The following is a 24,710-nucleotide window of genomic DNA, read 5'->3' as shown; positions in this document are numbered from 1 at the left end:
ACAAAGGACAAGGAAAGGGCTTTTATTGACCCACACTTGAAGTCTGTCCATATGTGTGGACATGAACAAGGTCCTGCTGCCCCAGGCTCGAGCAGAGTCTTACTTGAGCTTGATAAATAGTAGAGGAGGGATTTCTTGCTTGACCTCTTTCCTTGTAAAGACACTGGGATCCCTTCTTAGAGGCTTTTCCCTCACTTTTCACTCTGATGTCTCCCTTGCCAGCAGGGGAATTTTCTGGAGATGACGACGTTGAAGCTTTTTGGAATCATCTTTTTCTGTGGCCTCCTCTCACCCTCTCAAGAAGTCTTGTCCGGTCTGTCCTGCGCCGTCAGTCCAGGGGCAATGCAGAATGGTAACTAGAAAACATGAGTTATGTTTGTTTTGAAAGCTATGTGGGACCGTGACATGGAGTAAAACCTCCCGAGCATCTTCGTCTTTATTTTGTAGTTCTTCAAGGCTGCAGACTTAGCTTAGAGCTTCTGATAGCCATCGCTGGGTTCATGGGTCAGGGAAATCTCTCTGCTCCAGAACTGGGACATGTTTCAGCACCAAACAGCCGTACAGAATTTCAGGGCTAGATCTGGGTTATTTCCTCTTTTTGTCTTAGTTTCTCATTTCCACATTGGAGCAGCTGATATTTGACAAACAACTGCTGTGAAGGTTAGCGGCCATGTTAATATTTGCAATGCTCCAGCTAAAAAAAGAGGCTTGTTTCAAGTTGCTTCTCTTTAAAACAAACAAACAAACAAACAAAACCCCTTTACAAATGGGAAACAAGTTGCGAGCTGAAGCGCAGCTCCCGCGGAGTGTCATCGCTGGTAGTGCACAACCACACTGTAATCTTTAAGTTGGAGGTCTGGGATGCTCTCCACTGCTGCCCCTCCTGGTTAAGTCACTAAGGGCAGCTTTGGTTTAGTGCACGTTGTACTCTCCACTGCTGCCCCTCCTGGTTAAGTCGCTAAGGGCAGCTTTGGTTTAGTGCACATTGTAAAATATCATCCCCTGCGTGCTTTGACTGCACTGAGACAGCCAATGACTTTATAAGGAGTTTTTGGGGGGCAGTGGGGCTTTGTTGTGCGACTCCTTTGCCAGGACAGATCTGACCGAGTGGAGAGGGGTCATTGCTGCAAGTGCCAGTCCTCACGCAGAGGTGTTTTCCAGTTCTCTCGGATGCCATACTTCAGAACGGACTTCTCCAGCAGCACCTCCAGGGCCTCGTGCTCCCAAACATCATGGGTGAAGGGGGTCTGCTGAACTCTCCCACCAGCATCACTGGGTAAGTGGAGAGCAAGGGCTTCTCCATGAGTGCACCTTGACCAGCAATTCTGAAGCAACAAAAGCTGAGCTGCAGTTGGCATGACTGGCCCAAGTAGTTATCCTCGGTTTATTTTGATACTGGAATTCTGGCCCAACAGAAGTTTTCTGTGTGGTAGCAAGGTGGATGGTGAAGTGCACTGCAGGTTACGCGTGCAGATGCAGAATGATGGCTCTGATGCTGCTGTTGATATCTGAGATGCTTGACAGCACTGAGAGAGGGAGGAAGGTGCCATAGAGAGAAAAAGCTGACTGCTCTATAAAGCTGGCTTCCACCCCAATCTGGTTCTAGGTTGCCTTCTTTTGGGTTTCAGCTGCAGACTCTCTCTCTCATCCTGGAGCTGGTATCTCTTGCTTATAATATTCGTGCCTCCAGCTGGAGGTGGCTGTGGTGATGTAGGTTCCTCAGGGTGTACAGCTGCTCAGCTCTTAGAAGATGCTTTTAATTTGTGCCAGCTTTTGCTGTTGTTTGCAGCCTACACCTTGTCAAGGTTCGTCTCCCCAAGCTGTCAGTGGTGCTGCTGCCAGGAATCGGGGTCCAGCTGACCATCGCCACAAAGCTGGAGCTCAGCGGCAACTGGTGAGCGTGGTGTTTTACGGTGTCTGTTAAGGGAAACCCCTACCCACAGGCTTCCTATTGTGCAACGTTTTGCATCTTTTATGGATTTCTAGGGGTTTCTTACCTATAATAAAGTCACAGAGCAGAAGCACCAAAAGATGGCTTGTGGCATTTGTAATGAATTGCAGGAGATGGAGGTGCAGTTTGTTGCTTCTGGCTTTGCTGAGCTTCTCTGGTTAGAGGCTGAGAGATGAAATCTGTTCAACCCATATACTTTTTTCAGCTTGGTTGGCCTTCTTTCAGAACTAATTGATATCTTAGTGGATGTGAACATTACCGCAAACATTAAATGCACGAATTTTGAATCGGGCACAGTCCAGGTCGTCATTGAAGACTGCCTCTGCATTCTTGGTGCTATAAAGATCAAGCTCCTTGCTGGGTAAGTGCCTGGGGATTTATGTTTTCCATTGCCTGTAATCCTCTTCTCTTTATCCAATGATCTAGACAATCTGCCAGGACACAGACGGTGCTAAGCTGATACAGAGCCAGGCCTCAGGGAAGTAATTTCTTTCCCATTGCCAAAGCCAGTTGCTTTAGTGGAACTGACAAAAAATTTGGTTGTTGGAAGATGAGGGTTGATTTTCCCTGTTTGCCCATGGAAATTTTAAGATCTGAAATATGAGGTTTGATACCTCCTCCAATGCACTTTCTTTAGACTTAGCTAGTGAATTGATATCCAAAGGGTAGGAATAATAGGGCAGGGAGTGTTCTAGGAAACCAGCACCATTGCTTGCCCTGGTTTTATACTCTGCCTTTGGCTGCTGTCACAGAAAGATGCTGGGCATACGGACTTTCGGTCTGACCGCTCTGGGTGTGTGTGATTCCATGCAAATGTGCCATCTCTTGCGCAGTCTTATTAAATTCTTGGCAGAAAGAATTCGCTGACTTCATGTATTGGTTGCATTCATGTATGAATGCAACAGTAAATTGATCATGGGAAATATTTTCTTTTATTGCTTTTGAATTACTCACTTTTCAGGTTCATTGAATTTCTCCTAACTAATTTTTGCATTATACATTATATTTCAATCAGTGCAGCAGCTGGTTTGAAAGAGACTATGTAAGTGAATAGAGGAACACGGCTCACCCGCTCTGGGGTCATATGTTAAGTTTTAGCAGGATTAAAGCGATGGTGTGCAGGAGGTGAGCTTCCTGTGGGGTAAGGGGGAGCGTGGATGTACACGACTGACTTCATGGCAGTTCCTCAGATGCGTCTATAGGCAGAACTTGGGCATAAATAACGAGATGCATTATGAATTCCTGCTGTCTGTGGCTTGCCCAGTGTGCTGCTGCATGTTCTAACTCAACAGTCCAGAAATATATTGATTATCAAAAGTAAATGGCTCTGTGCTGCCTACAGGCATCACGTGTCCCAGAGTGATCTATTTAGCAGCAATGTTGAAATGCTACACAGCAGATTTCTCCTCTTGTTATTCCACATGTAAATTGTTTGTTTCCAATAACTAACATGAAGATATTTCATAACACCTCCACCTTCCCGTAACTACAGCACTGATTTAAATACCAGAGGGAGACAACCAAACTCGGGTTACACCGCGAGGCTCACTCCTTTCGTGCAATGATGTCTGCACACCCCAAGCGCTGAAGCCTTCACTTATCAGAAATTAGCCCAATTCTCCCCTCGGTGAGGCGAGCAGCTCCTTGCCCTCCCTGCCTTCTGCACAGCCCCTGCTCTTGCCAGTATTAGCTGCAGCAGTGTCCCTGAAGGGATGACTAAGGACATAGTAGTGTGTAAAATGAAGGCTGGAGATCCTTTGGTCTCCTATCCTGAAGCTGTGTTTGTAGTGATTGGAAATTTTTCTTTCCTTTCCAGCTTACTCTCCCTATCAGTAAACGAGATAGTGCTTAACCAGCTGACAGCAACTCTGCCCGGTTTGGTAAGCCTGAAGATTGCCCTCCTTTCATAGCTGAAATGCAGAAATGTCAGGAACAACATGTTACAAGGTCACAGCAAGCCACACCGTCTTTCTGTGTTGCTTTCCCACATCACTGGCACACGCTGCTCGGCAGCGATGCCCGTGGCCAGCCTGGCTGCTGCCGGCGTGTTTCTGCCTGCAGGGCGATGCCTGAAATATTCCCCAGATCAAAGCAGTCCCCTTTGGTGCCGTACCACAGCTCCAGGGATGCTCCGCTGCTACCAAATCCTTCACAGCGTCCCAGCTGCTGCCCTAATGCCATGCGGCACTTTTTCCCTGGGGATTTAGACTAAAAGGAGTGGGTCTGATCAGGCTGAAGGGTGACGGCTCCCTGCAGAGGGGTGGCGAGGGGGGTTGAGCGGTCGCGTTTCTGCTTTGTGTTGCAGCTGTGTCCGGTAGTCGATATTGTCGTCAACCTTGTGAACATCCAGCTCCTGGGCACTCTCAACGGTGCGTTTCTTGTGGAGGATGAGGTGCTGCTTCCCCGCATTCCCCGCAGTCCCGCGGTGGGAAGTGCCCTTTCCCACATCTAGTCCATAAGTGCGTCAGGGAGGAGCTGCACTTCTGCAGGGCTGTTATTGAACCTTGAATTCACACCCGAGCAGTCCAAGTGAACTGCTCGCACCTTGGCCCTCCTTACGCCATTTTTATACATCACCCTTGGATTTAGCGTATTATCTTTGATGCTCTTTTTGGGCTATATTCTACAGGCAGATCCCACAAAGCTGAATTTGGGGATGTTTTGGCCGTTTTGAGTAGCATTGAGCATCCCACAGAAGTGAACGCTCAGGACCTGGTTTGTGGGTGTGAGGTCTGGCTGGTGGCTTGCGGGATCAGGGGAGGAGTTTGTGTTGCTGCTTATTTCCTGATGTTGTAATGATCTTTTTTCTCCATGAAGCGGTGATCCCGGTCGGTACGGCAGGAACGATTCACTACCGGCTGGCCAGCCTCCCGTTTACCTCTGGCTTGTTCCTTGGGTTGGATTTAGATGTAAGTTAACGCTGGGCAACAGGACCCTGCGAGCGTGACTGCGGCGTGGTGCCTTTCAGACTGTTCACCTCATCCTGCGGGAGCAGTTGTCTTCTTCCAGTACAACCATGTGGAGGAGCTGGGCTAATGACTTGTTCTGGAAACGCTAGCTAAATATTTAGATCCTTATCCAAATCACCACTAAGTGACTGCGTGTACTTTTCTTCAAGCCTTCTTTTGCTCTGTTTGCAAACTTATCCTGAGACTGCCTGAGGCTGCGCATCTGCTGTTTGTAACTGTTGGGACAAGCAGTTCTCATCCTCGCCCTCGCCCTGCCTGCGGACTGGGTGTTACTGCTTTTTGCCTTCGCTATTCAGTCTCTATGGTGGGTGAATGCTGAACGAAGATAACGGATGTATTTTTCACTTCTGTCTCACTGGGGAAAAAAAAAAACCAGCAAAAAACAAACAGTACTTTCAAACAGGAGAACTTAAATAAAAGAAAGTGGCTAGCGAGAAGCAACTGGGACATAAGCAATAAAGAATAGCAAGGGCTAATAACAAGCACAGCAGTCTGTATGATCAGCGCTGCTGCTCTTGCTTTACTGCAGATACTTCACTGGGATTAGTCTTTACCCCCACCCCCCCAGGTGGTCAGAGTTGGTCTCCTTAGCGAGTAGATGGTATCGGTGCAAGTTTGTTGTAGAGTCCGAGGATGGCTCACGCCTGGCTGGGCGCTGGAGGGAGGAAAGGCAGGGCTGGGACTGCCGGGCTGGCAGCACCTTCACCGCGCGTTTGTTCTCGGAGTGAAATCTCAAGGATGAACTGAAGCAGTGAGTTGTGATTTGGACAAAGTGTGTTATTAGCTAAGAAGGCCTCAGTTACGCTCTCTGGCCTTTATCAGCTCCTTTCGTCTATTAAATATAGAGGGAATTGCTCTGATTCCAATGCTTTCCCTAAGCTGCTGGCAAGAGGAGGGCTATTTCAGCTGGCACAGACCCCGCACTCTCTGTCTCAAGGATCTGGGCATGCCTCGTGGCTTTGAAGGATCGGTTTAACGTCTGTGTCGCCTCTCTTTGCAGGGTGCAGTGAAGCAGGTGGGAGGCAGCATCATCCCCCATGACTCGTCCTCCTCTGCTTTGCCTCCGCTGCTGGACAAGCTTCTGGTCTTGGGACTGCGCCAGAGCTTTCTCAACGCAGCCCTGTGCCTCCTGATCCAGATACCGCCACAGACGTACACCTGCACGCCAGAAGTCGTGAGTGTAGCAGACCTGTATGTCATGCCAGGGGAGGTGGCACAGGACACGCGTCAGCGTGACCTTAGCTCTGCTCGGGGAGCCGGCTGTGCATGGCGTTCACTCTGTTGGTGCTCAGCACGCAGCCAGTCTGGGGACTGCATGTGCACGTGCTCACTTGCAGGTGCTCAAGCCCCAGCGCTGCCTCCTTACTGCTCTTTTCAGAAAGCTATAATAGCACGTGCAACGATCAGCCATTCTTGTTTCTGTATGGGCACCCCCAGGGATACCTGTTGAAACCAGTTGTGTACTGGTTATGCCACGGACTCCTGGAGGTCTGTAATCTGCTTCAAGGAGTCTTTAAAATGTCACTGAGAAAAGCAACTTCGTATGTGCAATGCAATTCTCTAGGCATATGCATTTTCTGTACCTCCGATCTGTACTTCCACGGGAAAATATTAGGGGTCTACACACTGAAAATTGTTGAAAGCCTGTGGGTTACGTCTCCTTCTGCTGGCTGCTCTCACCTTAATGACTGACCAGGAATCGCCCAGGCAGCTGGGGAGCAATGGAGAAGGCTGAGGGCTCGGGGTGCTGCCGTAACGTAGATCTGCATGTGACTGAGCTGCCCATGGCTTCACTAGGGACAGTGAGGGCTCAGGGACTGGCTCCAGGAGTGCGAACAAGCTGGCTGGGAACAGGGATGCAAGTGGGAGAGGGGCGGCCCCAGCAGGACAGCGTTGCTGAAATCGGCTGGAGTGCTCACCGGGGCTGCTTGCACTTTTGTTCCAACAGTTCTCTGGTGCCAGCCATCTGCAAGAAGCCATCACGACCCTTGTTCCTGCTGGGGTGAGTGACTTTTGCTGGAGTGAGGGTTTGTGTAAACCTCGCCGGGTCCGGGGCCATCCAAATGATGGTCCTGGATGTGCCGGGGTGCTGCTGCCAAAGGTCTCCAGTCTTCTGCTCGCCTCCACTTGGCCACGCTGAGCGTGCAGCACGGCCGAGCGGCGCCAACATAGCTCGAGGCTGCCCTGCTGCCCGACCAGCTGATGGGAGCAGGTGAAGGGACCGGAGGTTTGTGTCCAGCCCTTGGCAGCCTCTGCACGGTGCCCGCTCTCCTGTGTGCCATTGGCTGTAGCCAACCTTCTCCCGCTCCCTAAGCAGGGGAACATCTTCTCTCGCAGCTCACGGCCATTGACAGAAAGAGCTGATAAGTGTCTGGCATGTCCCATTTCCTAGGCACTATGGGCACCCTCTTACGGGCACAGCCCCCTTCGTGTCCACCTTTGCTTCCTCAGCCCCTTACTGCCTGCAGCAAGGAGTGCCAATCCGTGCTGCCAGACCTATTTGCTCTGTAAATTTGGCTTGTCCAAGGTCTGTGTGACCTTGGGGGAGGCCCTACAGAGTTATGGGGCTGTGAGAGTCCACCAGAGGACTGCCTGTCCCCTGCCTGGCCAGCGTGTGGGGCATGGGTAGCCACCTCCATGTGTCCCTGATTCCCACAGTGCTCCACCTGCCATGGGACCAGTCCTCTGAGCATTAAGCTAACGTTGTCTGGGAACCCGCTCATCCTCTTGGAAGAAAACAAAGCCACCGTCGAGCTTTCGGTCATGATTCAGGTGTTCATTAAGCATTTAGATGGATCCATCCTCAACCTCCTGCTCCTGAAGGCCGTAAGTGTGGATGTAAAGACCTCAAACTGGTGAAGTGTACAGCCAGCCGAGTGACTGGCAGTTGGAATGGGGACGTCTTCATGGGCTGATCCTCTCCCTGTCTGCTTGCAGGACCTCGGTCTAAACGCCCGTGTGTCGATTGCTGGAGGCAGACTGGTGCTCGGGTTGTCCCTGGGCAGGTAGGCTGTCCCTGCAGCGGCTGCACAGGGGTCCTCGAAGCAAAGCCTGCTGCAATGCCCCAGCCTGCTCACTCCCCTGAGACAGCCCTGGGTGTTCAGCCGTGCTGGGAAACTCCGGCTTTCCCGGAGCTCAGGGTACAGGTTCGGTTTGCTGGGAAGCAGCAACCAGAAGAGAGCAGGACGACAGGAAGGGCTGCAATTCATCAGGGACACTCCGAGTGCTGTAACAGCGTGTCCCTTGGTGACACAGCGCTGGTGGAGCTGCCTGAACTATGGCAGAAGGGACGGGAGTGTTGCACAAACAGGGCTGTGACAAAGCCGGGCAGTGCTGCCCTCTTACAGGCTGGTGACATTCTCTGCATTGCAATGTTGGCTCTGGAGCCGCTAACTTGAAATGCTTTTAAATGTCTGTTAAACAGACATTTCATTTCCTGAATCGGAGAATGTCATACCTGGCTGATGGCACGAGGTCGACAGGTATTGCTGACTTTCAGGAAGCATTACAGCAGTGGGAAAGTTCTAGGAGACTGGAAAAAAAGTCTGTGTCAGTTTTATAACAAGGAGAAATGAGGTAACCTGCATAATTGTAAGACTGTCAGCTTGACTTTTATCCTGGGCAGTAGTTCGAAATGTCTGATATTGGACATGAGTAATAAAGGAGTAAAGGAAAGCACTGTCATTAATGCCAGTCAAGGTACGATTAAAGATTGGAAAGCATTTCTTATAGTGTGAGGTTTGAGGATTTAAAGCCATTTAGCTTGTCAAAGAGCTAGATTTAGAAGCAACATTGGCATAGCTTGTATGCAGTGATATAGAGAATAGAAATGCATCAAAGGGCTTTTAATTCAATAGACAAAGATATAACAAGATTCAGTGGAAGTAGAAAAGAGAAATTCAAAGTGGAAGTAAAGCGTATGTTTTAGCTATGGAGATAGTTGTGTGATTGCAATGATAGATTAGGAGCTGTAGCGAATTCTCCAGAGCTCATGATCTTTAAATCCAGACTGGATGCTTTTTCTAGAAGCTCTGCTCTCAGCTAGCCAGGAGCTGACTCCTTTCCCAAGGTGAATAACTACCTGGGCGCAGGAGAGGGGAGGGGAAGCCAGGAGCTAGCGTGTGCCCTGTTGCAGTGCTATTTCATTTACAAGCAAATAAAAATTAGGCGAAGCTTTTAGTGTTGATCTATTGCTTTTATTTTCCTATTTTCTTTTCTCTCTTGCAAGTGTGGCAGCGCCTCATTTTTGTGTCACAATATTGTGATCCCTTTACGGATGCCCCGATGATGCCTCACAGGGATCCCTTGCCGTGGGCTGAGTAACGCTGCTCTAGGAGATGGCAGGGATCTCGTGGTTGGGGTCTGTGAGCTCTGGCTGGTGACGTGGTGTCTGACATGCTGTTTGCTTTACTTTCCCTGCAGCACTTCCCTCTCCTTGGAGTCTTCTGATGTTGGCATCAGTAACGTAAGTCTCTCGTACCAGTCTAGGCTTTACTAGGTGGGTAGAGTGGCCGAGCGCTGTGCACTGCAGCTCTGGGGAAGGAGGGGGACACGCGGTCGCTGTGTGATGCTGAAACGTGTCCTGGCTGTGATGGATTACATCTGCTGAGAGTCTTAGTTGTTAGCTGCTCTACTTTGTAGGTCATAGCAATTCTTCTTTTGCTGCTTTTTTTTTTTTTCTTCTGCCTTTTCTAATAATGCAAATGTAAAGCCTGAAGTCTGTTTGTTTATTCACCCCTGCTTGGGCAAAGCTTACACAGAGCTCCAGCAGGAGTTTTACCTGGTAGAAAGATTCCCAAAGGAAGGACCAAATACAAATCGAGGAAGAAAAGTAGATTTGCTTTAAAGAAAAGAGGGACTATTTGTTCTTTTGCTGTGTCAGTGGGAAGTGATTTCCAGTCCCAAGGACTGGCTGGCTTCCAGCCGTAGTGCTGGGCTGTGCTTGTCGCTGTCGAGTGCCTGGCAGCGCTGCTCACGTGCTTGTTCCTTCTCTGGTTCAGATCTCGAACTTGAAGCCACACTGCAGCAGTCTGCTGGCAGAAACATTATTGCCCCTTATCAACGGTAAGGTGACCGGGATAGCTGTAGCATTGGGAGTGCTTTGACTGAGGAGGGGAGAGGGATATGTGTGCATGATTGAAAGCTGTAGCAGGAGAGTTGGAGCGATTAAAGGTCTGCAGTCCCCGTGCTGAGGCTGTAGTTAAAAGTCCCAACCTTATTCTTACACGATCCGCCCCAGCTTCAGTCCTAAGGGCCCTGGCAACTGTTAGTGGCAGAGAATGTAAGGAAAGCCAAAATGCATCATGCGTGGTGGTGCTGCAGTCCATGCCTCTGGATCAGCTCTGCTCCCTTCGCCCTCCCTGGGAGCAGCTTTGTCGTGGGGCGGGAGCTGGGCTCACCCCTCCGGCGGTGCGTAAGGACCTGTCTGTCCCCTGCAGGCGCTCTGGGCATCGGCATCCCTCTGCCAAACGTGCTGGGCATTCCCTTAATAAAGGTGGATATTCAGATACTAGCGGTAAGTGCCTGGAAGGGCTATTTTCTCCTGCAAGACACTGGTGCAGGTCACTGGGGCTGTTTCTAGCAGCTGGCTTCAGTAACAGGACCCTGCCAGTGGCGGTTTAGTGAGCAAGAGCTGTGGATTTTAAGCCTTGAAAGGCCAGGAGGGGTTGCTCTGTCTGACCTCCTTCAGGTCAGAAAATGCTGCTGAGTACTTCATGCCCATGAGTGTTATTGAGCCAGGTACGCAATGAGCGATGTTCAGCCCCTCTGGGGTAAGTCCTGGTTCCCCCGTCCAGGCTGCGTTTCCTTTCTGGAGAACTCTGTGTTAGCAGCTCTGATGTGGGTCCAGGGGGTCTGGCAAGCCCTTTCGAGTGGCACCGTTCAAAGTGTCTTGAATTGCACCGAATTCCAGCCCTGTGCATCCTGGAGATGTCCCAGAGGAGCTGGGATATTCTCTGATGCTTCCCAAAGGATACCGTGCCCTCCTTGTTACAGAGTTGACGTGAGGATTTTTGCAAGAGGGTTTTCTGTTCGCTGTGTGTTGCTTGACAAGCTGATGTGAACCAGCAGCCCTCAAAAGTCGGAAAATAACGTGGATGTGTTGCTCCTTGCACTTCTTCAGGGCCTGCTGGTGATTCTCGTGTGAGCTGGGAAGTACAAGGCGCGGAGAGGTCTTTCTGGGCAGAGAGAGGAAGAAAGACCAGCGAGGATGGAGTATCGAGACCAGCATTATCTACTTTTCTTTTCTAAACTTGATTCAAGATTCTTGATAACATTTAAGACACTTTAAAGTTAATTGGCTCGTGTGAGTACTAAGATACTTGCATAAGCCAAAACCTGATAGGCAGCTCTGTGTACAAACATTTATTTAGAGAAATTAGCATGATTTTGGGGTCGCAGTCGTAGCAGTTGCATGTGATGCTGCAGTGGAATTGTTAAATTTGTTCTGAGGGAAAATTGTTATTGATATAATGAAAAAGTGAACTTGTTGCATATGGCTTTCTAAGTAAGTGTCACCATCCGTGTTCAGAAGGGTATGAAGTGCTGAGTGGGAGCTCAGGGTACCTTTGTCATGTAACTCTTCTAATAAACATTCCTACTTTTTTAGTGCTTGGAATGAGGTTCTTGTTTCTGATGCTTCTCGGGGAGAGTATCTGTCCTGCCTCCTGCTATGGGATCTGGTTCCTTTGTGGCAACTGATATTTTGGTTTGAAAGCTTTTTCCACTCAAACTTCCTGAGGAAAAAACACTTGGATTTTCAGTGGCTGCTCCTGGCCGGGTAACCTGCTGACCAAATGCTAATCCACAAGCAGAAATGAGAATGAAATCGAATTTCCCAAGGTCATGAAGCATTTCCTAATAGAATCTGAAGGGAAAACATTACCAGATAATTGAGAAGTATAACACCGGAGCACACCCATCTGCCTGCAGTAATGTCCCAGGGAAAAGAATTCAGGCATTTTTCATTTCAGAAAAAAGAAATTATTCTGGGTAAAAACCCCCAACATCTGAGGTCTTAAATGGCCTCTCAGACACCTGCTTTTCCCAGCACTAGATGTTATTACTAGTGTGTTTATTATTATTAGCTGGTGTCCCCAAAGCTGATGGCGGTATGTCACTGTTAAAGCATGGGTGATGCACGGAAGAAGTCTAGCGTCGATCAGGTAACGGAGAGGGGCAATATCCTGTTCTGCATTTCTGCCTAAAGGTAAGAATAGTTCAATATCTGCCTGGCCAAAGCCCTTGGTTGTTGCATTCATTTCCAGCATCACAGTGAGATGTTGCAGAGGAATCACTGAGCGCAGCAGAGGATGCACTGGGCCTGTCGGCAGTCCCGGTTCATGCAAACTGCCCAGAGCTCTCCCGTGCTGTGCCAAACGGCAAACCTGGTGTCGCGCACCGTCATCGTGCGGCCTGGCACGTCTTGTGTCACGGCAGGAGGGTTTTGGGTGGGTTGAAGTACACGGTAATACTGAAGACTGGTGTTTCGGTGAGTCTGAACGGCTCCTTCGGTTCCCAGCTCTGTGCAGGCTGATGGTGCTGGAGGGACTGTTCTCTCCAAAGGCCGTTCAGCTGCTGGTAACACAGACCTTGCCCTGTCCCTGGGCAGAAATGATGCTCCTGCATGTTGATGGGACTCCCTGCTCAAGCAGCGTGCTGTGGGCAGCCCCAGCACCAGCTAAACCAGGCGGGTGAGAAGTTTCTGCAACGCAGGGCGTGAACAAGAGGAATGCCGTGGACGATCGGGCCATGCTTGTGAGCCGGGAGCAGGGAGCTTCAGACCCCACTGCTTGTGCTCTCTGACGCCAGTATGCCTGCGGTGCCGGCAGAGCGGGGTTTTGGGGGGCTGTGTGGCCCCGTTACCCGCTGGGCAGGATGAGCAGCTCCACTGACCTGCACTGGCAGCCGCACAGCCGGGGCGCTCGCAGCTTCTTTGTGCCACCTCAGAGTTACTGGACTGATTGGGCTTGGCTTCTCCATCCATCCTTTTTGCCCGCAGGTTGGCATAACGGGCTTTGTTTGTACAAGGTTTTGTTCTGGGTCCTGAGCAAACACCTTCTGTATGGTAAGTAAAATTTAGCAACTTTTTTGCACACTCTTTTGGCCAGCACTTCTGTGTGAATTCTGGTTTGCTGGGGGGATTAATTTTGCTGGCACTCTACAGTAATCTGTGATCTGTCGCTGTCCCAGGAGTCTGTTTGACTTGAGAAAGAAATGACAGCGGGAAGCGTGTAACTGGAGAGCTCGCTGCCTCGCAGAGCCGGGGCAGGGGCTGCGCGGGCCTGGGATCGCAGAAAAGTGGGAAAGTCGTCTTGTGCATCTGGAAACAGCTTTCCCTCCCGGGGCCTGGCCTCTGTCGTGTCATTTGTCGCACGGGGCTGAGCGGGAAGGAGCAGAGGGACCTTTTCAAAAGGAAAGGGCAGCATCTCCTCGGTGTAATTCGTTACTTCTGCAACTCGTAAATCTCGTGCTCTGAATTGCTGGTGGGTTCAGGAGTAAATCCAGAGCAGGAAACCGCAAGACGGAATTCATAAGAACTGGGACAATCCTGTCCACAGTGCAAAAAACCAACTAAACAGTCATTTTCCAGCGTGCCGGCACTCTGACTCGCTGGAAAATCTCTTTATGGGTGAGCAGTGGGAGCGGGGTGTGATGGGCTTGCTGCTCTGCCCGGGCTGTGCACGGGACTTCGGGCTCTCCAGCTCTTGCTCCAGGAATGTCCCTGGTAAAGCTTCATACCTCTGCTGCTCCATGGGGGCTGGCGAAGGGGCTCGTCTCTGTTTTTCCAGCACTTGAACCATCTGGCTGTCATGTCCTGCTCCTTGTGCCTCCAGCAAGGGAAGCTGTACGTCCTGTGGGACCCTGGGATACTGCCCAGGAAAATTATGGATTTTGTTTATGCCAAAGACGCTAATACAGATGCTTTTTGCAGCATTTCTTTTTCCAGGTGAACCCAAAGTGACTGCTGGGGACAACACTGGCCGTCTCCTGCGGATGCAGCTGTGCTGGGGGGGCTCGGTAAATCGGGTGACAAGAGGGAGCAGCAGAAGACCCAAGTTCTCCAGCATAAGCCAGCTCGGCCCCCAAGCCTGCGGCTGGTCCCAGGTAGGACGTGTGGGGCTGGGAGTCGGGGTGTGCAGCTCCTGTGACCCGAACCCTACGCTGGAGATGCAGAGCCATGCAGTAAAGCCTAAAGCCAGAATATCCACTGGCAAATAAATACATCTTTTTACTACTGTAGCTTATTCCTTTTGGGAAACTGGTTTAAGATACATTAGTCAAAGAATAATGGTTGTAGCTCTACCAGGAAACTTTTATTAGGAGCAGTTCCCGCTATTGCCAACTTTGGGCATTAAAATAGTTAGTCGAGTCCCCAAGCTGGGCATATAAACCTTCAGGGCTTTTTACTCCTTATAATAAATCAACTTGGCTTGTTTTGTTTGCTTTGCTGTTTCTGAGTCTCTGAAATATGAGGTTTTGAAGTGCTTTTCAGCAGCTCCAGAGGCTAGAAATGATGTGTATAGCTGTTGCAAGTGAAAGCAGATGTATATGTAATTAATATGGTTTCATGGGAATCACCATTGCAGAGCTTACATTGTGAGAGCTGCGCAGTCAGCAGTGAGGGTGCTCTTCCTGGGCATCGGCACAGCGATGCGCTCACCCTGTCCGGAGGCAGCTGCCAACAGCACCCAGCGGTCGAGCAACTTGGGCGGCTTTAGGAGCTCCGTTACCAGCCCACCCTTCCATTCCGGACACTCAAGTCTGTTGTGGCTTTTTTTCCCCCCTTAGTTTGCTGAACCACCTCTCAAGCGCAGAGGCGCATTTGGTCGGTAGGAAAGAGCGTTCCAATATTGACAAAGGCAGCCGCTGGTGCCCTTGGGCGGGCGCGTGCCGAGCCGGCACGTGGCACCGTCTGTACGTGTGCAGTCACGTTTCGTTCAGCATTTTCTCTGTGACGAGCTTTGTCAGAAGTATAGTTTTGAAAATATAACTGCCTTCAAGTCTAAAATTAGAAACCACTGGGCAGACTGATTTCCCCCTCCGCCCCTTTCTGACCCAGGGAAAACCACCAGCCGTAATGTTCCCATAGTAACACGGGAAATGGAGAAAAAGCAGATGAAAGATCTCTTGTTGGTAGGGGCCATGTCGTTCTGCAGCTGAGAGACACGGAGCTGCTTTGCATCCTTATAAATCAGTGCAATTTTCATGCTTCCTTAATTAAATGTAAGGTCTGGACATCTGTACTGCTACCAGTTCTTAGCAAGACAAAATTCATCTGTCTTTAGGTACAAATCATTGAGGGGAAAAAAGTCAATAACTATACCAGAAAATGCAGTATGAAAGCGAAATGTTTATTTTAAGTATGGAACATTGTTATAATCCATCCTCTTTGTGCAACAAAAATACCAAGAGCAGGACTGGAAGAGAAAGCCGCTAGTGCAGTGCCGTTATTATCCTAAATCTGAGAAAGTGTTGTTTTAGTAAGGCAAGAAAGAAGATTTTCAACATTTCAAGCAGTGACAAAACACAAAGCATGATTTCAGAGTCAACAGAACAATTTTGCCACTGTTTTACCCCAGACACCAGACTTCAGCCCGCGGTGGTCTGCTCTCCAGTCCTCGCCCGTAGCTCAAGGTTGCAGGGGACCAAGACGTAGTCCTAAGCAAGGGGAGGAACGAGGGGTGAGCGAGGTGCCCGTGTGGCTCTTGTCGGCCTGCATGGGGCTCTCCACAGCCCAATGGCCCCTCCAACACGGCTATTGCTCATGGCAGTGGGGCTAGAGAGGAACTATGCCTATTTAAAATGTTGAAACTTGGTTCTGTGGGTTAAGAGGGCTAGAGGAGCAGGCTCCAATTTATTCTGGAGCTAGGAGGTAAGCATCGCTCCCGCATTCCCTTTAAATCAAACAGCAGGGAGCAATTTAAATGTCTTATTTCTTACCTTGTGAATCGTGACGTTGACGTCAGTGTAGGTAAAGCTGGAGATGTGGGGCAGGAATACGCCTTCACTCAGGACCGCTAGGAAAAAAAAGAGGGAAAGTTGCCAGCTGGGTGCTGCCTTCGTCCTCGTCGTGCATTTTGTGTGGCAGCACCGCTGCAAAACTCCCGGCTCCTCACCGTTCATCTGAGCCGGTACCTCCTCACGGATTGTGGGCAAAAATAACTCCTCTAGTAAGGCAGCCTGCCAAAGGGAAATCCATGGTCAGCTCATTTATGACGTGACTCTAAAGCAGGAGGAGAGGTAGGGACCAGCAAGAGAGGGGTCCTGATGCTCACTGCACCTCTCCTAATCCCACATGGACCTGCTTCTCCCTTCTGCAGGGTGCAGCAAGCACCCAAAGTAAATATTTCCCTACTGATAACCGCTGCCTGGGATGGTTTAGGGCAGCCTAAGCTGGCTGGTGCAGCTGAGAGTGACCAGGGTGTTAGAGGACGGTGCTAAGGCGCAGGCTGTTGCATTCAGCAAGTCACAGCAGCACGGTGTAAGGAGACAACGGTTGCGCCAAGTCACAGCAGCACGGTGTAAGGAGACATGGTTGCATGCAGTCACTTGGGGGGTGCACGGCTGGGGGTACCTACCGGCACGGGACCCATGTCGGAGGCAGCCAGGCTGAGCTCAATATCCCTGGAAAACAAAGAGTGGCACAGGAGCTGCTTGTAATAAGCAGACTTTCATGTTCCCCCAAATGCCATGGCTGAGTTCAGGGCCAAGCCAGCAGTGAACGTGATGCCTGGGTACATCTGAGCAGGTGGCTGAAGCCTGACTTCCCCCCCCGGGCACAGCAGCACGGGCTTGAGGATGTTTTGGCCACCAGGACCCAGACTAGACATCTTTTGTGGGGCCTCGCTGAAGCGGGCAGGCTGCACTGGCGTACGCTGGGGTGAGCGGGCTGCGGCACAGGATGCTGCGGGGCCGGGGTCTGGAGAAATGGGCAGCCGTAGGCACCACCGTGGCCGGACACACCGGAGCCCCCCCAGCTGCAGGCTGCGTTTGGAGATGGGGCAGTCGAGCATGTGCTTTCCCCGGCAGTGGTGCCGGTGGTGTGGCAGGAACAGGCAGAGGCGGGCAGTGTTGGCATGTGCCAGTCGCCTGCGTGTGCCTGTGCTGAATGCGGGGGGGTGGAACGGTACAATTTCCACTTTTCTCTCTAACCACGTTACTGGAGTCTCACTGCTACCTCTGGAGTGCCCAAACCATAAAAGCTAAGAAATTCCCTGACCACTTTGCCTCTCCTTTCCCTGCTATGACTGGGACATGTCCCCTTCGAGGACTCGGAGCATAGCTGGGTTCATTACTCTATCACTGCTGCAGAGATCATCATCCTTGTGTCGGCGATGCTAAGGAGGAGTCCTGTAGACATATCCTGCAAGGGGAAAAGAGAAGGCAGGATCAGAGTGAGCAAACGGTCCAGTTTCAGCTTTGAATAGTGGCATGCAATGAACCCACCCGTGTGCTGCCACCTGCGACGTGCTCCTCACGCCCTGCTCTACGCAATGGAGGCAAATGCTGCTTGGGACCATGAGCGCTGTGGCAGGTAAAGGCTAAATCAGCCTCTTGCAACAGCTGCAATCGGGCCGGGTCTCGGAGCAAAGGGCATTGCCCATGTGCAGTTTGGGCATGCTCACAGAGCACAGTCAGCACACTCGCAGAGCACACTCCCCATGCTCCCCACGCTCGCAGAACACGCTCGGCATGCTTGCAGGGCAAACTCACCACGTTCACACTCAGGAAGCTCTGGAAAGCTGGTGAGCCTGCCCCGATGTGGACAGTGAGGAAGAGCTTCAGGGCTCCCTTGCCTTCCTCCAGCACCACCCGAGGTGAGCTCCTGAACACAGCTTGCAGCATCACCGGTAGGTCCTCCTGGAAGAGGGAGCCCATCTGCCGAGGGAGGGGGGTTATTTCTGGGCATGGCAGCCGTCCCCTGCGTGCCCCTGGGTTGGTGGGCAGGCGGCCGGGGGGCACTGCCCGAGCGGGGGCTGTGCCTCTCGGAGCGACAGCAACGGCAACGAACCTGAGTAATCTTCTGTGCCATGGTGGCGGTGGTCAGTGGGCTCTGAAAGACAAAGCATGGCTTGTGATCTGACTGACGGATGCTTGGGGCTGCTGCTCTGGGGCTCGTGTCCAGCACAGCCGCGCGGACCCTGCGGTGAGCACTGTGCTGCACGCAGATACGTGCAGGAGCCTTCCTGCACGCCAGCACGTGCCGGGAGCAGCTTTCTGGTTACTCTTCATGGCAAATTCTCCATGCATTACTAGACCAGCAATATTTTTGGGAGCCTGGGGGTGGGGGGCTGCAACTCCCATGGGCACTCAGAGACACACTCTCATTTCTTTGCAGGGTGCACAGCTCCTCCAAGCCTTTCGTGGGGCAGGGCTGTCCCTCCAAATGCATATCTTCTACTCCTTCCTTGCTCGCTTGCTCTACTCACCGGGATGGTCATGTTGAAGGCTCCAGCTATTTCCAGGGCGAAGAAGAGGCTGGTGTAGAAGTGCTCAGAGAAAGCCAGGATGAGGTGGGAAGGGCTGGAGCTCGCTGGCTCGGGCATGCTGAACGGCACGGGGCTGACTGGCAGGGGGGTTGCCATCCCTGCCACCTGGAAAGTTGTCTGCAGGGACACGGGCAAGGAGAGAAGGAGTTTGAGGTGTCTCAGGGCACGTAGCACTGGGAGGAAGCAGCTCTCCTAAAGCCTGGAGCTGGGCTGTGAGTGCTGGAAAGCGAGGACTTACTTGCAAGGATATGGTGATTCCCTGCTCGGAGAACATGGGTGCAGCCAGGGGCAGGTACTGGACCTGGCAGCTCGGCGTGACGGGGAACTGAGCTGCAAACCGAGCAGAGGGATGCTCAGAAAGAGGAGGGGAGCAGTGACGGTGGGTTGGGTCTGGGAAGCATCTGGGTTTCCCGAGTAAAGAGACAGGGAAAGAGAGCTGGGTGGAGGGAGCGGGTCCCTGGGGAGATGACGGCGGTGGAGCTGCTGCTGCTGGGTTTCTGCTGCGGGGTAGGGAACCCGTCCCACCTCGTGGCCTGCTCCAAAATGAGCCTGGAAGCCCTTAGTCCATAACAAGACTGAAAGCCAAACGCTCACCTGTCAGAGACATCAGCTGTTCATGTGGCAAAAGCAGCAATTTGGAGACTTCCAGGCAAATCTATGGAATAAAGAACAAAAAGAGAGGTGGTAGATGAACATGGGGGTCTGCTGGCATCAGGCATCCCCCGAACACCTCTGATGTGGGCATTCCCATGGGTCGGCCGTGCGGCAGCCAGGAGACGGGATGGCAGCGTTCAGTGACTCCTGATGGCTGCTGCTCTTCTCCCCGCGTGTGGGGCTGCGGGGGAGGCCTGGCAAAGCACCAGGTTGACTTAAAGTGCTCTAATTCTTACAGAACTGTACAACTTTGTCTTCTCTTGTCTCACATCTTTACAAACTTTATCTTACCTTATCGATGTTAATCTCCTCGTCCACGTCTGAACTAGAGGACTGGCTGGATGAAAACAACAGAACAGAAGAAGTTAGACAAGAACCAGCTCAACCAAGGGTAGGTGAGCATCTTTTATCTGACCCAAAAGGCATCCAGAGACAGTATTACAATTATTTTCTATCTAATAAGCTATGATTACAATTCAGAATTCAGCTGAAGAATTGCCATTGGACTTGCATTAAAAATGTTCCTGCTACACTACTGTAAAAGATCCGCTCCCTTATAAGAGAATGGAACTCTCTTAAAATGGGAAAAACCAACCCTGCAAGCAGAAGAAAGTTCCTCCCATGAAGATAAAGGTTTTGTGTTAACCTTTGTAAGTTTTTAGGGCAGTGACCAGATCTTAGTCATATCACCTTCCTGCCTAGAAATGCTTGTGCCTCAGTTTATTCTTTTCCACTGTTACCCAGATCCCATAACAAGGAAAACCGCAGGGTCAACCTTTCCATCTCCTCGGTGCTCTGCATCTCCTCCACGGTGGGTTTGCAGGCAGAGGTCACCAGTTCCAGGTTCCCTTCGGGGTTCATTTCCACGTGGAGGTCCACCAGGATGGACAGTCTCATCACCTTGGTGGTCGAGCTATGCCAGAGGAGGAGAGGCGGAGGCTGGAGCGCAGGGGCTGCTCCTGGTCCTGCTCACCCCGGCCCCCCCTGCTCCCGCAGGCAGACAGCAGGTGCTGGATGCGGCCCCGTCGCTCCGTCCAGGAGCTTGGGCTTCTTCCAGCCCTGCGGCACTGGCACTCACAGGGCGGGTGTGATGCCGAGGTCCACATCGATGCTCAGCCGCAGCCCGGTGTCGGGGATGAGCAACAGAGAGAACTCGGCAACCTTGACGGAGTTAATTTGGTTCCTGCTGGAGCAGAAATGAAGGTGTCAGGAGACCAGCGCAGACTGATGTGCAATCCCTGGCTGCTCTCACAGTGGGCAAACCCCAAAAGTCCATGAGATCTGCACAGTGCACGGATAATCAGTGCCCTGAGGGTGGCACCAGGATCGCTGCCCGTAGACCCCAAAGGAGGAGCCAGGAGCTCTTTTCTAAACCGCTCTGGCAAACAGCCGTGTTCATCTCCAGGGGGATTTTTGCCCTCACTGGCAAAATGCCTTTTGTGACGATATTCAAAGTGCTCCAGCTAAACACCAGCGTGAACCAGTGGTACAGTGGCAAAGCCTGGGCAAGGCACAGCTGCGGACTCACCTGATGGGCTCTGGGGAGCCGAGAAACAGGTCTAGGACTCTTGGGGCCATTAGGTCCTGCCTGAGGACTGCCTCTGCGTGTGGCTTTGAAACTTCAGCAACTGAAATAGGGCAGATATTTTATGAGACGCTCTGGAGCTTGTGGTCTGTGGCACAGAGATGGACAGACTGAAATCCCTCCAGGTGACACACTTCCACCCTTTCCTAAACCCCCCTGTTACTAGCTATAGAAAGGGGATGATGAAAGTGAGCTGATTAATGGCGTAAGTTTCTGGTGAGTGTTTGGTATTTCATCACCGGACTGAAAGATGCTGCTGCCTCCCCTCCCTGCTGACGGCATGGGAGTTACGGGGTCCAGACTTACGGTAGCTCAGTCCTGATGGGGTGAGGATGCCCCCGCAGTCGGGTGACCTCGTGGTGTGAGCGGGGACCAGGAGGCTCAGGAGGATGCTCAGGGTGCAGAGCTTCACCATGCCGGTGCCTGGAAGAGGAGGGCACCCGCAGCAGCCTGGTCAGAGTGGCATGGCCCTGGCCCTGGCCCAGCCACCAAGGCACGGAGCCATGCTCGGGAGCCACGGATCCGCTCCCGGGTTGGGTTTGTGGTCCCGAGCTTGCCAGCTTTTGTGCAACAACAACACATAGCTCTCATGAGGTGCCTGGGGATTTAAAAGCGTTAACAGAAGGCTCAGCCTTGAAAACTCCCTGCAAGTCTGCAAGCTACAGTGGTGCTTGCAGCAATATCATGCCTGCTGAAGAGCATATAATGGCCTACAACTGGTATAAAACTAGCAAATAAGCAGGAGCTAAAATTAATTGAGGAACGAATGGAAGTTATTGAGGAGGCTAAAATCAAATAAAAAGGTGAAAATGTTATCTACCTCTCTGAAAAACATTTGGGAATTGTTTATAATGTTTGTAATGCTCTTAGAATACTAAGAAAACAAGTAATTCAGAAAGTTTAACCTGCAGAAAACATACATATTTCTATCAGTCTTTGCAGAAAGTGGACTTCTGATGAGAACTGACCCTTACAGAGACACACCAAAGTAAGTACAAGCAATGCCTATATCAAGCTATTCAGTTTGCAAATGCATCTTTACCTTTCCTGGCCAGTCTTCCCATTCTTCTAACTGAGTCCGTGTCTTGCTGTGGCCACACCAAGGAATGATGCCAGCTTTATATATCCTCACAACCAAGGCCGATGGGGCAGAAATTGGCAGAGAGGGCTAGAAACCAGGACGTTGGGTGGACACTTTGTTTTATATACCATTTTTATTGTTTCCCCATATACTTGATTACATTGGCCGTTGACCTAGCGAGGTGAAATATTGAACAGCAGGTGCTGGGGCAGCTTGCCTTCATTGTGGTGTTACTGAGGAGCACAAAGAAAGGTCTCTGGGTGGAGGGTGCCAAGAAATCAAACATTGTTAGAAAGCGAACATCGGTTTCTTTGCTCTGCAGCCATGCTTTCTTCCGAACACCACAGGGATAGCCGCCACCACGTCCACACCAGCAAGAAGCTGCTGTGGTTTGTATCGCTCTCCCAGCTGGGCAGCTCAGACCAGAAGGAATGAGACCTGCACGTGTCGCGCTGAAGGAGGTCTTGACAATTCATCAAGGATGCCCTCCATTTCCATCAGGCCTGGGTAAGTCTGTTGAAGGCAACAGGAATGTTTCTGTTGGTTTCAGTGAGTTTTAGACCAGACAGAATATCAATTTTTTTTAAGGTATCTCCTCTAATCTCTGGAATGGCCCACGTGCAATAATTTCTTCCTCTCTTTAACCCATCCCAATCAAAAGCCACTGGCAATATTTATTACAACTGGTAGAAAAAATGGTGGGTGACGTCCACCCTCTTTGATAATGTCTCTACAAGCAGTGAAAACATTCATGGAAGGGAGTCAGAGTCCCTCTCCTTCCTGTGCTTGGGGTCCATCGTGTTCTCCTGGCTTCCTTTTGGCCTGGAGGACAGAGTGTGGACTACCTGCAAATGCCATGTAAGCGCATCCTCCGTGGTCTCACCCAGGTCTCCTTTGTGCTCCGTGTTCTGACTTCCCCCCCCACCCCGATATTTGTGATCTCAGCTTTGGGGCATGACCAGTCTTCCAGAGAGGGTTGAATTGCCCATTTTGGTCTGAATCCCTTGGCAATGGGATAAGGTGTTCAGGGCTTGTTGAAACACCTGCTGCCCGGGGAGGCAACCATTGTCCTTTGTGCATTGGCAAAGTGAGTTATTGGGCGCTGGTTCCAGGTGCATCTTGACACGTTCAAAGCCTTTGGCTCTCGCCAGTGCTGTGTTGCTTTCCTTCTCAGCATGACAGAGAAATGCCACGAAAAGCAGAGTTTCAGCCACATTGTACATTTCCATTGAAGTCATCCAAAGAGCAGTGTCAAGAGAAAATATGAAGATATATGTCTAGCAGCCCACCGAGGGAGAGCAGGATTTACACGTTTACGCTGATGTATGCAGCCCATTTAGAGGCAAGAAATGCGTTCAGAAAAGTAAATCCATTGAGAAGGTTGTAACCTGCAGACGAGTCCCCCGGGGCTGCGGGAGATGTTTCGTGGCATCTGACATCGGTAGGGACACAGACACAACATAGAAAAGTCTCTGAGAAATAAGTCTTTGCTGTGTTTTAGAGCAATGGGTGGAAATTTGCCCCTGCTAGGCCTTGTTCCAACGTAGGTAATATCGGCAGCTCTTCCTGAAGCGGTACTGGAGATTTATCTGTGGAGCATTATTATAATTTACAGCAGTGCAAGGGTCTGGGGATAAGCTGCCGGGACGAGATAGCACCATGTGCTTAGATATGGATTTTCTCCTCCTGCAGAGCTGTTCTGGACCTGATGATCTCTGTTGAGGCTTAATTAGATGTCAATTTATAGCATAATGACTGATCAAGTTACTAGCACAAAAGTGTCTTTCTGGCATAGTGCATTCCTTATTGGGAGTTATCTATAAATCTTATGCTCCTGTCAGATAAGATGTAAATCTCCCTGTCTGGGCTTAGCAGAGAGCCACCGAGTACCTCACCGGGAGGGAGGTGATGGCAGATTAAACCTCATGACACGTTTTATACAGAAATGAAGGGAAGAAATAAATTTCTTGGTGCTGCAGGATCCCACCGGGGTGAACTCCCAGAGCCGGGTCCTGCTGGGTGGAGTACCCAGGAGGAGACGGGTGAGGACACCGTGGTGGCCGCTAGACCCAGCTCAGGCAGGGCTGGTGCATGGGCAGCCACAGCGACGGCAGCAGCATGACCAGCCCAGAGGAGAGCTTCGTGCAGCCTGTCTGCAGTCTGGTGGGATGCATGGCTCTCCTGTGGCAGGACAGGGACGGGGCTGAGAAGCCTGTTCTCTGGGCAGGTGACAATTCTTCTCAGCCTCCCTCCAACCCTGCTGAAACCAGTAAGAACATTACTGAGATGATCACAATTCCCAGTGGGTTCTCCACCAGCTGATCCCATGTCCTCCCCTGGCATTTGCACAAGCTCCATGAACCTTTGGGGAGCGAGAGACACTCATCTCAAGAGTTGTAGTTACGCGGGTATCCCCAAAAGCAGAATTTACCATTACACGTCTTAGGTTTCTCCTCGCCCCCACTTCTGTCTGTACCATGTAATTAAATGGATCAGGTTTTTCTCTTTCGGACTTGACGTGCAAGTCTCCATTGGCTCTTCCTGGGCATTGAGCAAGAGCACTGGCTTCAGCCTGCTGGGAGCACGTGCCTGGTGCCTGAGGCTCGAGGGCTTATCTGGACTTTCAAATTTATTAGTGAAATTATTTGTATTGGCAGATGTCAGAAACACTCAGGAATTAGGTTACATCACAGCAATTACCCAGCCCTTTCATTCTTTCGTTTTTTCCCCTTTCTTGGTCAGGATTTATATATAGGCTGTTTCTTGCTTCTCTCCAGGAGATCAGTGCAAAGCTTGGGCAACCTCTGGCGACTCTCCACCGGAGCAGAACTGGGCAAAGCAACGGCAGGGCCCTTCCCTGCAGGAGTCCCTGTCGCAGCAAGGTGCAGCAGCTCACATCATTTCCCTCTGGTGCAAGCAAGAAGTGGGAGGCCAAGCCGGAGCAGACTGGTGGAGCCGTGTCATAGCCTGTTGGAGAGGC

At 51.1% G+C, this 24,710-nt stretch overlaps 3 protein-coding genes across 3 annotated transcripts in view; 2 read left to right on the top strand and 1 right to left on the bottom strand.

Annotated features, from left to right (window-relative positions):
* The first annotated feature begins 240 nt into the window (after positions 1 to 240).
* LOC103899114 (BPI fold-containing family B member 4) lies at positions 241 to 11,127 on the top strand. The gene is made up of 15 exons (XM_009279534.1): positions 241 to 352; positions 1,162 to 1,276; positions 1,790 to 1,894; positions 2,157 to 2,312; positions 3,768 to 3,831; positions 4,257 to 4,320; positions 4,769 to 4,860; positions 5,921 to 6,094; positions 6,869 to 6,922; positions 7,579 to 7,746; positions 7,858 to 7,925; positions 9,343 to 9,385; positions 9,921 to 9,984; positions 10,359 to 10,435; positions 11,042 to 11,127. The coding sequence occupies exons 1-15, from the start codon at positions 241 to 243 to the stop codon at positions 11,063 to 11,065; spliced, it is 1,380 nt and encodes a 459-aa protein (XP_009277809.1). The 3' UTR covers positions 11,066 to 11,127.
* A 4,383-nt stretch (positions 11,128 to 15,510) lies between these two features.
* BPIFB2 (BPI fold containing family B member 2) lies at positions 15,511 to 21,713 on the bottom strand. Its single transcript, XM_019472145.1, has 16 exons — positions 21,692 to 21,713; positions 20,956 to 21,072; positions 20,593 to 20,692; positions 20,143 to 20,250; positions 19,840 to 19,977; positions 19,356 to 19,401; positions 19,005 to 19,065; positions 18,649 to 18,740; positions 18,351 to 18,527; positions 17,933 to 17,974; positions 17,635 to 17,799; positions 17,217 to 17,284; positions 16,500 to 16,545; positions 16,038 to 16,101; positions 15,862 to 15,938; positions 15,511 to 15,579 (listed from the first exon to the last, which is right to left on the bottom strand). Exons 1-16 carry the CDS (start codon positions 21,711 to 21,713, stop codon positions 15,511 to 15,513), a joined length of 1,392 nt encoding a protein of 463 aa, XP_019327690.1.
* A 498-nt stretch (positions 21,714 to 22,211) lies between these two features.
* Positions 22,212 to 24,710, top strand: part of BPIFB6 (BPI fold containing family B member 6) — a 15,854-nt gene continuing 13,355 nt past the window's right edge. Inside the window, 1 exon segment of the mRNA XM_019472144.1 lies at positions 22,212 to 22,237. Coding sequence (XP_019327689.1) covers positions 22,212 to 22,237 — 26 coding nt within the window.

Source organism: Aptenodytes forsteri, unplaced genomic scaffold, assembly GCF_000699145.1.
Source record: "Aptenodytes forsteri isolate BGI_AS27 unplaced genomic scaffold, ASM69914v1 Scaffold483, whole genome shotgun sequence".
NCBI classification, from domain to species: Eukaryota; Metazoa; Chordata; class Aves; order Sphenisciformes; family Spheniscidae; genus Aptenodytes; species Aptenodytes forsteri.
Note: the sequence above shows the minus strand (reverse complement) of the source record. Positions and strands in the feature narration are given on the sequence as shown.

What these genes read in the sequence shown, in the direction of transcription:
- LOC103899114 (XM_009279534.1), top strand. Translation starts at nt 241, where the DNA reads ATGACGACGTTGAAGCTTTTTGGAATCATCTTTTTCTGTGGCCTCCTC. An exon ending in GCTCCTGGGCACTCTCAACG is followed by an intron (nt 4,321 to 4,768) that starts GTGCGTTTCTTG and finishes TTCTCCATGAAG; the next exon opens with CGGTGATCCCGGTCGGTACG. An exon ending in ACCTCCTGCTCCTGAAGGCC is followed by an intron (nt 7,747 to 7,857) that starts GTAAGTGTGGAT and finishes GTCTGCTTGCAG; the next exon opens with GACCTCGGTCTAAACGCCCG.
- BPIFB2 (XM_019472145.1), bottom strand. Translation starts at nt 21,713, where the DNA reads ATGGGAAGACTGGCCAGGAAAG. An exon ending in TGGCACAGAAGATTACTCAG is followed by an intron (nt 17,800 to 17,932) that starts GTTCGTTGCCGT and finishes CTCCCTCGGCAG; the next exon opens with ATGGGCTCCCTCTTCCAGGA. An exon ending in GCTTCCTGAGTGTGAACGTG is followed by an intron (nt 17,285 to 17,634) that starts GTGAGTTTGCCC and finishes TTCCCCTTGCAG; the next exon opens with GATATGTCTACAGGACTCCT.